The 15,100-nt window shown below is 43.7% G+C and overlaps 1 protein-coding gene across 5 annotated transcripts in view; it reads right to left on the bottom strand.

Moving 5' to 3' along the window:
- TRAPPC9 (trafficking protein particle complex subunit 9) overlaps positions 1 to 15,100 on the bottom strand; it is a 604,744-nt gene that overhangs the window by 523,310 nt on the left and 66,334 nt on the right. For 4 of the 5 annotated variants that reach the window (XM_069465953.1, XM_069465949.1, XM_069465951.1 and 1 more), the window contains one exon: positions 13,584 to 13,727. The exons of the other annotated variant lie outside the window; for it this stretch is intronic. In XM_069465953.1, the coding sequence (XP_069322054.1) occupies positions 13,584 to 13,727 (144 nt within the window). The remainder of the gene's footprint in view (positions 1 to 13,583; positions 13,728 to 15,100) is intronic. 5 annotated transcript variants of the gene reach the window in all.

Genomic DNA, 15,100 nt, shown 5'->3' with positions numbered 1-15,100 from the left:
CTCTCTCCTAGAACTTTTGATAATACCCACTAAAAGCTTAACGATATGTAAACATTGACAGTAGAAAGGGCTGTACAGCATCGTCAGGGGAAAACGGCCACCCGTCAAGCAGGTAAAGGAAGCGAAGATGCCAACTCTCCCTGAGCCTCTGCTGTTGCAGGCACTATGCCAACAAGTTGATACGCATTATTTCTGATAATCCCTCAGCTAACCAGACACTGGCCTCTTAATTTTACAGTTGAAAACCAGGCTTACTTTTGTCAGTAAATTGTGAAAGGTCACATTTAATAAGTAGGAAAGCTGAGATGCAAACCCAGCTCTGTCTGAGTCCAAAGATCATAAACCCTATACTCCTCTGCCAAAATAAAGTATCTGTGTCCCCTTTCTACATACTCCACAGCCCAGGCCCAGGAACGTTCAGCATCTTGTTCAAGGTCATTCAACTACCTCATGAATGAGATGCATACATCATCAAAATAGAAAATTGTAGCCTCTTCAGTTTAAAAACAGCATATGTCGAAACACTCTTCTGGAAGTCAAGAACAAATCAATATAAACAACAACAATTACTATTTACTGAGCACACATTATGCTTCAGGCTCTTGATATACGTTGTCTCTAATCCTCACAACAGCACAGTAAGATAGGTATTAATGCTCATGTTACTGATGAGGAAACAATGCCAGAGAAAAACAAAGCAATTGGATTTAACAAGCATTTACTGAGCCTCTACGAGCCACACTTTGTGCAAGGCTGGGGTTTTAAAAAAAAAAACAGAAAGACTCAATTCCAGCTGTCCAGCCTTTGCATATGCAGTCCACGTGCAGGAAAACTAAAAATTAATATACAATGTGATAAACACTGTTATATATTATACATGTGGGGGGAAAACTCTGGAAAGAAAAAAAATGTTTTTCAACTGAAGGTTTCAAGGAAAGCTAGTAGGGGAGAGGGAGGTTAGCGCTCCATCCTGTGTAGTGGGAAGCCGAGGAAACACACAGGATATGAACAGACAGAATCTGTTCTGGGAACAGCAGCTAGGTCTCCTGCCTGGGCTAAGGAGACAGTCTGGGTCCAGACTGAAACAACACTGCACAAGCAGCGAAGGCATGCAGACTGCATTCCCTCAAGCAGTGGGAAGCCTTTGACAGGCAAGAAAAGGGAGACTTGGGAAACAGAGAGATCCCTTAGGATGAGTTGTCATATTCCACAACAAAAATGTCAAAGTTTAGCCTTGGCAATGGTGTCTTGGCACTTTGCACAGCAAATGGTGGACAAGTAAACAGAAAAGCAGGATTCTACTTCACTACTAAAAAAACCCCTCACCATTTGGAGCCACATTGTCCTACAGAGATTAAATCCTTCAATAAATTGCAAAAGGCCCCTTTTTGATACCACTCTGGGATATTCTATTTTGGTTCACCTAAAACCTGACAAATTAGTATTTTCCCATAACTAGTAAATCTACTAATATATTTGGAATTTTGACATACTGATAGTTTTTCTTCACCTCATTATTTACATGTGTGGTTTCTCTACCAAGAATGTATTTTATTAGCAGGTACTTATTATGTTTTACTACACAGTATTTATGTCTTCAACATAGAACTAAAAGTAAGTCAAAAGCTTCCCTTCCTTTCTCCTGGGGTTTGTTCAGTCTCTTCTGTTTCTGAACCAAAGGGACTATATAAATTGCAATGGAAACAAATTATACTCCTGTATTGAAGAACTCCCACCAGGATTCTTTATAATACAACAATTCATATGTATACTTCCTTTCTCCCCAACCCAGGTGAAAAATGAAATATATCAAATCAAATCTCCCAAAGAAAACATATACACCATCTGGGATAAAAACACAAGAGGGGGAAAAAGCACGTCAGGAATGGAAAACAGGAAGCAAAAAAATATATATGTCCTTAACAATACAAAAATCAAGTCCTTCATCTTTGGCCAAAGTATTAATACATATTGTAGCTCTTTATGCTTTGCTATATGAAGCTAAGGGGCAAAAACGCAAATGTGAAGTCTGCATGTACTTCATAATGGGAACAAAATACAAAATACAACATGTAGGGCCTTAAACCCAAACCCCATCTGCTTTAGTTTGTTAGTCCATATAACAGGAGGCTTTTGATAATTATGGTCATGTTATTTTACTCATAACCTCTGATACCAAAATCTAGTAAAATAATTCATTCTTGCTTCCAATACTATTTTATAATTTACTTAAATTCAAAAAAAGTAAAGAACACATATCGAAATACTCAGAATTATAAAAGATGATGACCGGAAAAGTACAATTCACAAAACTGTGGTAAGTGAAAAGCAGCATGGGGTGGGAGATGAAGGCAGAGTCTCCAGACCCTTCTGGTTCTGCACTGGGCAGTGTTCAGCGCAGCCTCACGACCTGAGCTCCCCAAGAGATGACTGTTGGGTGGCAGCACACGGCATCAGCAACCACAGACTGTCATGCTAGCCTCAGCATCCTTCTTTTCAATAAAAGCATTTCACTGAATCTATAACCAAAGGTAATATACTTGTATTGTTTTGCATGACTTTTCATACATATAAGTTTATGAACCATGAGAAATCTCACTGGGCCCATGTCATGAATTTGACTTGGGAAATACTGCCACACACAGAAGTAGGGCCAGGAAAGGATGCAGAAATTCCTCAGAAAGTGATGAAGGCAACAACGATGATTCTATGCATTTTACTTCTTAACCAAGCAAATAATGACTAAGGAGGGGAAAAGAGGGGGCTGGTTTTCAGAAATAGGTGAAGACCCAGAAAAGGCCTTAGTTAAAAATACTCCACTAATAATTTCTAATTCTCAAAGCCTGTATCTCAGACCGTGGTGCATACCTCCACAACCCTGACCTCTCTGGGTTCTCATGAACTACAGACTCCTGGGTCCTGGGTCAGAGACTCTGACTTGATAGGTCCAGAGTGGGGCCCTGGAATTGGCACCATAAATTCTGAAGATTTTCTTTAAAATATAAGTAATAAATCCTGAGAATATGCCCTTTATAAAGAGCTGGGGATTTTGAATAGTCCCAGGGACAGCCTCAAAGGGACAACCCAAAGGGCTCTAAGGGATTGGGAGTATTAAGGAAACAGAAGCAGTAAGTGGTCATCCTAACATCCCAAGCCAGGTCTCCCCACCTTCAAATCCATGTTCAGGCATCCAAGATAGGATGATAACAAATTTAAATTAAGCCTTCTACCTAAGGAACCTAAAACATCTAAAAACCCTGCAGTACCTTGTCTAAGGGAGGGCTAGGGATGAACATGGAAGGCAGCAAACCTTGGCTTCCCATTTAACTGTTTCCCTGGTCCAGAAGAATCCAAGCCAGTCCCTCCCGGAAAAACTACACTCCTCTTATACTGCTTGGATCTAGCATAGCACGCAACTTATGAGAGATGATCAATAATCATTTGTGGAAAGGAGGTAGAGAGTCTCTCTTATGTAAATGTCATTTATCCTCCTTGTCCCTTATCTGAACAGCACTCCTGCAACCCTCAAAATGCATCCTTTGTGAGTCCTAAGAGTCTACAGTAATCACACTCACAACTCAAATACCTCTATTTTACTTGTGAAGACCAAGATTTTTAAAGGAATTAGTTAAGTTTATTTTTTCTTATTCTCTTCACTGTACAATTCATTCTCATTCAGAAAGTATCATATAATATCAGATCAATATTTTTCAATCCAAGGAGGAGGGCAGAAAAGGAGGAAGAGAAGAATTATTATTATTAATATTCCTGTCTAACCCATCTAACCCATAAGTATATACTTGCCAAAGAGAAAACAAAACAAAAAGTTGTTCCAGGTGTTAAAAATAAGTAAAATATCAAATATGCTATAGAGAGGTGCAAGAAAAATAAATGCTTTTCCTTGATGGAGATTTATCTCCTGCTCCCTGAAAGTGGACTTGAGGTTCACACTAGAAGTTAAAATCTTCACCATGTGTCCACTTAACTAAGCTGGAAGGACACTTCCGAGGTCCCCTCTCCCTGTGCGGCTGAGTCAGCACGCTGCATGAGACCTGGGAGGCAGGGGGCGAGGCTGCCTCTGTGCCTAGCTCAGTGCAGGGCACACTCACCCACACGGTGCAGTGCCCCCCACGGCTCCTCCGGCTCCTGGGCTGGGTGTGTGTTTAATGCAGAATCAAAGGTGGGTGCTAGTCTCTCCTCCAGGAGCCCCACCATCAGAGCTGGAGGTGGGGAGAAACCTGCATGGGTTCCAGACCAGCCCCATGGGGTCCAGCTCAGCCTCTCTGGCTCCAGCTTGTCCTTGATTCCCCCACATCACATGCACCTTCCCTGCCTGACTGCCTGCCTGCCATAGGCCTTCAGGATCCAGCAGCAGACACAGGAACAACTGCTTCACACAGCCCAGAAAGCCACTCCCACAAGTGCACAAGCCCATATCTCATAAGGAACAGTTTGTATATGCATATAACTGTATGTATATGTATATAACAGTAAGGAACAGTACGTATATGTACATACAGCGAGGAACAGGGTGCATATGTATCTTCATATGTATTGACGACTCTCTCCTTGATCCAACCTTAGACAGGCTCCTGTGAGCCCTCTTTCCGATTAGGTCTATCCTTGGGCCCTGTCCTCAACCTGCCTAGTCCAGTTTTAGCAACAATCCTGTGAAGTCAGCTTAGCAATAATTCCCCCACCCTTAATATCCCTGCTAGAGTGTAGCTAGAATCCCCCAACCCTTGATGTCTCCTCTTAGTAGTTTTCCACTCACTGACTCCCTCACTCTGCTCATTAAATCCCACTTGTCCTTGTTGTATTTGGAACTGAGTTCAGTATTTCTCCTCCATTGCAATAGAAGTGATCTCTACTGCAACAGTCTTAAATAAAGTCTTCCTTACCATGTAAACAAATGTCAGAGTAATTTCTCTTTAACAGTATGCATAGATGTCTCTCAAACTCTGACTGATACAGCAATTTTTACAGATTTATCATACTGTTCAAGGTGGTACTTCTTCCTTTTCCATAAACAAAGTCTTTTGTGCATCAGAGGCTGTTTTGAAATTGTTTCCAAGACCAATGAGTGTTTTTTCCTTCAAAGAAATGTAAACATGTATCATCTCCCCTACCAGCAGGCGGCAGTAGCACCGCGCCATCAGAAACACGCCATCAGCGGCTCAAACAGCTGTAGCAAAGGCATTCACTCATCTGGCCACTGAACAAAAACACCTCTGTCAAGAGGTGTCACGGCAAGTGCTGCCCTTCTATCAGGGGTTGGATGACTAGAAGTACCAGCGTGTTCTGTCACTCACGGCTGAATATCTGGACGACTTTGGGCAAACTACCTAGTTAGCATCTCAAAACATTAGGTATTTTGCCAGCGCTACGGCCAGGACACCACCTGCCCCACCAAACCCCAGTGAAGTTTCAGTGAGACTCGAATGAGGCAAGGGACAAGAACGCAATCAGAAGACTGTAGAGGAGTTTCACACAAAAGAGATACAATAAACAAACACATTGAAAAAAATCCAACCTTGCAAGTTACCAAGAAAATACAAATTAAAACAATAGGGCAACATTCTATCCCTACTGAATTAGCAGCACTGCTGCCGGCTGTATAATTAGCGCATCCTTTCAAAAGGCAATTTGGCAATATGTTTCAACAGCTGTAAAACGTTCAAGATGGCTGACCAATAAGCCCTCTCCTGACAAAATCTCTCCTGCTAAAAAAGCCAAAGGCCTAAAGATGTTCACCACAGTATTAACAAAAACAAACAAAACAAAACAAAACAAAAAAAGAAAAGAAAAGAAAACCAAAAAAAAGCATTTATTATTATGCATTTCACAATATGCAAAAGCCAACACGTGCCACTAGATAGCTATAGGGTATAGGGTTTCCTTTTGAGGTGATAAAAATATTCTAAAACTGTCATGATAGGTGCACATATCTGTGAATGTGCTAAAAAACTGAAGTGTACATTTTAAATGGCTTTTAAAGGCATGTGACTGAGTGGAATCACCCAGAAAGTGGGAACAGAGACAAGAGGACACAGAACCAAACCCTGAAGCAAGTACCCACCACACAGGTGTCAGGTTTTCCAGGTGAGAACTCGAAAGGTATGGAGAGAGTGGAATGCGGTTAATGGGAAACCGAGGTTTGTGAATCAACAGCCGCAGGAGTCTGGAGAGTCCCCGGGAGGTTGTAAAATCTAACAGACAGCCGTAGACACCGGCATTCCCAACCCCAGTGATAAGGAAGGAACTACCCTCTTCCCTTATCTCTACAGGATGATACTGACCCAGGGGTCCCAGAAATTGGTTGTTTAAAGAAAAAAAAATTATTGCAGTGGCTGTTCTGGGCCAGGTACTCACTCCCCGCTGAGAAACCCTCTATAAAACCCAAGTCTTTCCCCAAGTTCCAGTTACGCTACGCACTTTCATTGCCAGGAGAATACTTCTCAGTGATACCACCTGTCTGCCCCCTTGCCCCTCATCCTTTTTTTCAGAGACCAGCAGCAAGGCTATTGTTAATTATAATACTGTAATACAAACTATAACATCAGCACATCTCAGAAAAGAACCATGTCCACATTTACCAGCCCTTTGGGGTCAGTCTGCTGTTTCCTATTTCTCTCTCAAGATCCTTTTAAGGTGCCCCAGGCAGAAGAACCACCAACCTCTGACCAAGGAGCTGGTGTCCAAGTGCCCAGGAGAAGAACCATGCCATCCTATGACATTTACTGAGCACTTCTTCACACCAAATTGTTAGGCACTTCAAGTATGTTACCTCTAATCCTTACTACAATCCTGTAACGTAGATGCAAAAACTAAGGCTTGGAGAGGCTATCAAGGAAATGCCATCTACCCAGAGTCCTCTAGCAAAATGCTGAACTACAATAAAACAAGCAAGCCAAAAATCACTCAGATTCCAACAAGGACAATCCCAAGAAACCATGTGAAATTCAAATGTTACTAATAAAGCATCAATACTCTAGACTAGCAAGAACATGGTGCTCCTCACCATCATAACACAGTAAAATGACTTTAACAGCAGAAATGCTGTAGGATAAGGTCCACCCTTAATACAAGTTCATTCACTGGCCCTCCCCAGTCTCAGCAGTGGCCCTCCCTGTCATCCCTCAGTCTGTTCACTGCAGCCGTGGCATGACTTATTCATAGCATGCATTTTTTCAACCACATGTCACTTGCAGTAGTATGTCCAATATCCTCTCACCTGGGGCTTTTGATTGCAATCCCCGAAACATTTTACGTAGCTAATTTTTCCCCTTTCTCCCTTTTTAAGTTATCCTACGTCAAAGCAGCAGGCCTTGTCTTTTCCACAAGAACTGGTGTCAGCAACTAAAAGCCCATCCTGGAACAGCCAATGCAAGGATCAAAATCAGTCCCTTTGGCAACAGTTTGCCAAACCCTGCTCAAAAGACTTATCAAAAACCACAGAAGGATTTCTAAACTAGCCAATTAGAAGAAATACCAATTTGGCAGCATAGCAGAGGGTGGGCCTAGAGAGACAGAAGCCTTCATTCAATCAACCAGCATTCAAGGCCTTTAAGGTACCAGGTGCTACTCCAGACATGAGTGACAGCTCCTGCCCTTGAGGAGCTTACAGTCTAGCTGAGTGGGGAAGAGACCAGCCACTCCACTGCCCAAAGCAGTAGGAGCTCTGACCAGGCATATGGATTGGGAGCTCCCAGGGGGACTGCTGCTGTCATGGAGGGGACGAATTCCTGGACAATGTGACAGTAATGGCAACAGCATGTACAAAGGCAGCCAAACAGAAATGCTGTTGTATTTGGAGAACTATCTAGAATTTGGCCAAACACAGCGCACATGTGAGAGTGAGAACAGAGGAGGCTACAGGGGATGGATATACACCATTCTAGACCTTTAACAAAGGAAGGAATCACCTTTCCTTCTCTTTCCTTTTTTAAGAGTCCTTTTAAAAGACTCTTATTCAGTTCGCAGGACCAGGTTTGCATGCACAACCATGACGCTTAAGAGGATGACAGCTCCATTAATCTACTGCCATAATGCCATGGAAGCTCTGTACCCACACCCAGTCAGGAAGCCTCAGCAAAGGTGACCCTGTACCAGTGACAGTAAAAAGTAACATAGTGTGGTTCCAAAGAAAATTCTACAAATCATCAAATTAGTACTCCTATCTTGCAAATAATGACAAAAGTCTTGGGGGAACGTAGAGCCTTTTCATGTAAATCCTGCAGGTTTGCTCATCTGTACATATTGGAAGGTACATGTGGGGGACACATCCCCAGATTATGCTTCTGCAACTCCCAGTAACCAGCACAGGTTCACGATGACAAGAAGGCTGGACAGACTCCTCAAGCCTCATATGATTTTTTTTCTTTCTTGACTGCTCTTCTATTCCACACTTAATTTCAATGCAGCAATATTTAGAAATGCTAATTATCAAGTCTGTGAGTGCCACCATAAGCTCGTCTGAAGAAAGGTCATTCAGTAAATTATATTTTCTATCATTAAAACATAACAAACTGCCACATGGAAGTGCCACATCCCAGTTGTCCAAATGAGAAAATGGAGACCTGGGAAAGATTTAATTATTGATCTGAGGTTATAGTAATTAGAGGTTGAGGTGAGTGGAAAAAACCTTTCAGCCCTCCTGACTTTTGTCCTTTTCTCAGAAGACCCCAATTAACCAAATACCATTACACACAGGCCTTTCAGGAGACAGTTATTTGTTCAAGAGTATCAAATGTCCCAAGTTCTTCTCCTTTTAAACAAAGTGTCTTTAAATCACTAATTAATATGACCTCAAATAACCAGCAAGATACTGTCAGCACTTCATGGACAAATAAATCTTCCTGTCACCTAAAAATATACAGGCAGCACTCCACCAATCACAGTATGCATCATCTTCCCAAGATAAGAGGGAACTCTACACTTCCAGAGGAAAGAGTTACCTGGCCTTCCACCAGAAATAAAAAGTAACTATGTCTAACGAAAATCAAGACAACACGGAGGCATGCTGATTTCATTCTCTGCATTATCCATGGGAATTAATCCACACACATACAAAAAAAAAAAATCCTAGAAAGAAATACATCATTGTCATCTCTATTCCTCCCTATTCCCAAAAACCACCTGATTTGAAATCTAATTGCGTCCAGTTGGAGCTTTGTCAGTTGTCCAAACTGAGATGACGAATCTCTTCTAACTCTATGAGTACCAAGAGAAAAAAAGTTCCTACCATGACTAATTCAAACTCAGATTTTAAATGTATTTTCTCCTCTGGTACTTCTGATAGATCTCAAAAAGAGAAAAGGAAAGAAAGAAAGAAAAAGAGAAGCAAAACTATTTTCAGGATTCTAGTGTGTAGAAGACACACTGAAGAGAGCACAGCATGAAGTGCCATTGCCTGAGGACTCTGGCCACAAAAGCAGTGACCATTCCTGACCACAAAGCCTGACAGGTGAACCACTTCTAACTACCCCACCTGTCATGCGGGGCTCACTTCAGAAAGTACTTCAAATGGTCTCATCAAGACCATAGGCCACAGTGAGATATGTCATGTCAATCATATTTTAAATTTAAATATTTTACATGCATATACTAAAAGAGCCTTCGATATGACCATTATGAAATGTCCAATTACTCAAAAATATGGCACAGCAATCACCCTTTCTGAAAGATCATATGAGGAATAAGGAGAATGATCACATGATGGGTTTAGAAGTAAACAAATCTTAAAAATACAAACAGGATAAGAACAAAAGGAGGAGAAAGGCAAGAGTCAGAGGAAAAGAAGATTGCTAAAGAATCAACCAGAACTCTCATCATATTTTTATTGTACAGATTTTCTTTGTCACCTCAAGAAAGATGCTGTTCTTTGCCGCTGACAGGAAGAGGGGTGGATGGGCAAACATTCCCTTCCACTCACAGGCACATGGGCCTTTTGTCCACAGAAAATGAATGCTATTGACAGAAAAGAAAAAAGCAACAGAGAGATGTAACAGAGAGACCTGATGTGCTCACTGACTCTTTGTTCTTCCCTGCAGCCATTTCATGGACACAAAATATAAACCTCCGGGCATTGGGGTTTAGCAGAAACCACCTACTTCTTGGTGCTATCTTATACAAACAGGACGAAGCCCCAAGTGTCTGGGGTGGGGAAGGTCGGGCTTGTCAGTCTGACATAGAAGGGTGGAATGGATCACTCCACGTATAGATCCTGCAAACAAACTCAGTCATTTCACAGGCACTAAATGCTTCCTATGTCCTGTACAAACTGCAGGGCACCCAAAGGGAAGATATACCCATGCCCCTGAGAAATGCAAAATCCAACAGAAATATAAAATGCAGCATATATATACTGTACATATATATATGTATATATATATAGGCACGTTGTGGAAAAAAAAAAAACGTGTTTTTGAAAAATGCCTAAAGACCCAAGTCAGAATCAACTTTCCCATAAGCAGTCGTGATTACAGTTGGGCTGGGAGGATGTCAGTCACACTAAGCACGTGTCCAGCACCTATTTTTTGCCAGGTCCAGCTCTAGGAGCTGGAGACAGAACAAGAGACCAGGCATATAGAGGTCCTTCTCCTATGGAGCTTCTGAAGGGAAGGCAGGCATTGACCAGCTAAATATGCAGCTGATTATTGAATTATAACTATGGTAAACACATGAAGGAAGACAGCAGATGACAGGAGCACCTGGTCTAGATGAGGACTTGTAAAAGGCTTCCAAGAGAAAGTCAGAACCAAGAGGAGTCACTTGGTAAAGTAGAGCAGGGGACAGAGAAAGGGGAGGTACACAGGCCCTGCTGTGGGGAGGATGGTGTGTACTGAAGAGGAAAAAAGTTCAAGATGTGGCAGGTGAGGTATAAGCAGCTCAGGGGAAGGGTGCAGGGCCACACTGCCAAAAGTTACAGCTGTGCAGGACTGTGTGCACTGAGACGTGAGGTATGTGGGGACGCTGGCACCAGGAGAGAGCAGAGTCATGGCTACAGGGGGAGAGGGATGTGCCATGGGTCAGAGACATGCGGAGTCCAGGTGCTGCCTCTTGATAGTTGCTGGATGGAAAGAAGGTTCGGTGAATCCCAGGGGAAAGGCGTGGGTGGACGGCACCCGCAGGGGATTAGGGGGAGCAAAAATTCACAGGAGCAAGTAAGGAACAGACCCCTGCCCGTGTCGCTCCTGAGCAGCAACCCCCACCAGGAGAGACTGGTCGTTCCAGGAACTCTGCCTTAGTCTGTTCTCTCACTTCACAGAAACTTCAAAGTGCAAATTAGTCATCTAGCCAGCTTCGAGGTGATCTTGCTGCTCACAGACTGAACTCCGCAGGTAAGATGAAGACAAATGCAATTCAAACGCAACACCAAAGGCAACAGAAACCAAGTACGTGCAGAGAAGCCACACAGCTCTCTGCGGGGGCCACTGTCAGAGCACCAATTTGTTAGCGTCATCGAAAGTCCTAAATAGAAAATAACAGCTACTCCACACGCAAATAGCCATAAGTGGTAAGTGCTTTAAGAACCTTAGCAACAAAGAGCTGCAGGAGTTCACGGACAGAGAATTCATTTCTAATAGGGATGGCAATGGAAATCATTCTAGAAGAATTGACATTTTTTTTTAAAGGATTCAACAGGTGCTGCTTATAAGATGGGTTTTATGAGCACAGACAATGGCGTGACAAAGACGTAAGTGCTATTCAAGGAGTGAAGTTCACATCACCTGGTTTGAATGAAGTATAAGGACACATAGGGACACAGATGAGGACAAGACTACACAAGAAAAATCCAGTCAGATTCTGTACTGTTGGAACTTTATCCTGCAAGCCAGGATTCTCAACTCTTTTTCTGCTAAAAACCAATGCCATATTATTTTTTATGTAATAGCTATGACTGAAACCCTTTCCTCTCCCATTTTTGGAAAGCATGTTGGGACACAATAAGTGAGACTGACGCAATGACATGAATCTTCTCCCCTTCTCTGTAAAGGCAAACTTGAATACTTTTGAAGCTAACCATTATTTTGTTCTCAGTATAAGTTCTGTTATAAATGCTTGATAGGAATTAATGCACTTAAACTTCATAACCACTCTAGGAGATACATACCCTACACTACCCGGGAGACAGAGGAGACTGCTACAATTACAGGAAAGAGAGAACAGTCAGAGAACAACGATGGGTAAAGAGAGAGAGAGAAATATGTATTGTGCAAAACCAGAAGAGCACAAAACTTGGTAGATGCCAGGACGTGGGGAGAGAGGGTGGGGTGTTGAGCCATACGGGGTCCCCACTTGGACAGTGGCAGTGGTAGTCCAGGGCTGTGGTGCACCACCTTTCAGGACAGAGTGACTGATCCCCCAGGTGCAAGAGTGCTGCCCTCAGCAGCTGTCCTCAACTGGAAAGGGCACTGCATCTGAGATCATGCTCCTCCGGGAGCAGTGGCATCCAGGACCGGGCAGGATGATGACCCGGCCCCTCCCCACACAATAAGAGGTCTCTCCAATGGGCTGTCCCAGCTGCACAGGCCTCACTGGCGCCACTGAGACCACACCCCCTAGCTGTGGAGGAGAAGTGCATCACCAAGGGTGACCTGCCTCCAAGTGCTGGTCAGAGAGGGAGTAGAAAGGCCCAGCACCCTCAGAACACGGCAGGACAGCCCTGCAGGGCCGTCCCAGCTCGGGGCTCTCCATGGGCCTCCATGTCTGAGGCCCAACTTCTCTCTCTGTCCACTCTGGCCTCTTTCTCTTCCCTTCCCAATGAACCTTCCACACATTAGTCTCCACATCAGGGAACACTGCCCCAAGAACCCACTGGCACCATGCACCAGACCATGGCAAGTGGCGCAGGCAGGAAGCAGGGTTGGGGCAGCTACATCCCATGTCAGAGGTGCTGATTCCCAGGTGCCTGGGCAGCCTCCCAGGGGGAAGGCCCATCGCAGCAAAACAGATGTAGGTGGGGCCAGAGGTAGAAGCTGGGTTGGGAATAAACAGATAATGACTGAAATGCAAACGGCAGATGACACCCAAGAACAGCATGAGAAGAGAAGATGACCAAGGAAAAGGCCCAGGAGGAAAGCGGCCTTGGCATGTGGATAGAGATACTGCGCACCCCATGGGAGCCAACACCAGCAACTCTAGCCTTTGGTTCTGAAAGGCAAGACAGAAGTTACCCTGGAGGGGTGGTGACAAAAGGGCACAAAGGGCCCTGAGCATCTGGTCATGTTCCATTTCTGATCTGGGTGTCAGTTACAGGGTGGCCACCATGAGCTGTGCACGTCTCTATACCAATGCTGTACTTTGACATCTGCATTTTATCAAATGCGGGAGGGGAGGCCACACGGGAGGCTGTGCCAGGAAAAGAGGGTGAGGAGGAGGATGGAGGCAGCACACGAGCACTCTGAGAGGAAAGCAGAAGGGAGGTGTTGGGCACGGGGAGCACGGCACCTTCTCACCACAAAGAACTGGGTGGCATCACCCACCAACCTGAACCCAAACCCAGGTCTGTGAGAACCAGCGTCTGGAGTGCTCACGTTCATATTCCCTTGAAAAAAAAGATCATAGTTGAACTCACGCACCCTGGTCTGACAAGAAGTCCAGCATGGTCTGCAAGAGGAAGGACAGGTGCCTGACAGAGAGAGCCGGGTTCCCCATTCTTCGGGAGGCGTAGACCAACTCGTGGAGCAAACGCATCTGGACAGCAGCCCAGCCTCGGTGGGTGCCTGCAGCAGAAGTAACAAAATGTCATACAAGTGCTTCAAGAGGGTGCAGGAAATACAGGTAATGTTATGTGCACAACTTGACAATTTGAAAACAAATGCCCCAACTATCAAACTCAAAGAGCAATAAAATATTTCCCCTGTGTTTACTGATCCTGGAATAGAACTCTAAAGCGTCATGTCTTTCATATGCTAAAATAGGTTTTATATGATGGTTTCTCTCTTCTGCAAAGACACAATTTCAAAAATATCCCGCTTTGAAACAATTATAACAAGCTTATAACAAAAGATTATGTTGTCAATGGCATGTATTTAAGTTATAGACAAAAAATTTTTTCAGGAAAATACTGATATTTGATTGACCTTAATCATCAATAACCAAGGACAGTAAATTAGAAAGTACAACATTTCTCTAAAGTCTAAGAAAAGTGCAGAAAAGTAGATAGCTAAGTTAGGGGAAAAAGTTATCAATGAACTCTCATGGCTGCTCCCTCCAAAATGGTTTAGCAGGTTTGAAATTAAAGGCAGAGAATGCAGAGGCACAGCCAATTGAAAACTATCTCTGCAGGTAATCATAGAGTTTTATTTATTCCATTCCCTTTTGGCAACATTATTATTTTTAAATATTTTTCACCTTAAAACCCTTCATGAAGAAGACGTGGTAACAGGAACCCCCAAGAAACAAGTCACCACAAAGTGCTGTGAATTTAGGGACTTGAGGGTCTTGGGAAAAAGGGCAAAAAGATTTAAGATGTGAGTTTCGGTCATATCGGGCCTGGTTCAAAGAAGTCGCTGACTCAGGCTCCCTCTCAAGCTACCCAGACTTCGCTCACCTGGTGGATGACCCCAGGGACCTCTGCTGCAGCAATGCTCACACCAGGCTGGTGAGCAGAGCCACTCGCCGGGACGGTAAGATACAGACTGCACAATACCCCACATTACACCACAAGACTCTGATTTCAGTACACCTGGAGTGAGGTGAGGAAATCTAAATCTTCACACACACACCACACCCCAATGACTCTGATAACCAGGTTGTAAGTCACTGCTCCAGCTGACCAAAAACCTAGGTCATGAAAAAACACAGAAAGGTGAATTCAGGCTCAGACAAAATGAACATTCACTGAAAGTCTACAATAGCTCATGACAGTCAGTCAGATAACAAGTATTTCTTGAGAACTTAATACTGTGCAAAGCAGACATAGGAAAAAGAGTAGGGAGACAAGGTACCTGCCCTTATGACATCAATATCCCTGTGGGGAGAGCCAGGCAATGAGCCTGTGGGAAATAGGTACACTGGTGAATGCTGTGAGGAACGCAAATAATCAAGGTGACAGCTGGCAGGGGTGAGTGGCGCTATATCAGCCGGGGCAGGT

This window comes from Eulemur rufifrons, chromosome 3 (genome assembly GCF_041146395.1).
Source record: "Eulemur rufifrons isolate Redbay chromosome 3, OSU_ERuf_1, whole genome shotgun sequence".
Lineage (NCBI taxonomy): Eukaryota > Metazoa > Chordata > Mammalia > Primates > Lemuridae > Eulemur > Eulemur rufifrons.
The sequence above is the reverse complement of the archived record's forward strand: the minus strand, read 5'-3'. Positions and strand labels throughout refer to the sequence as shown.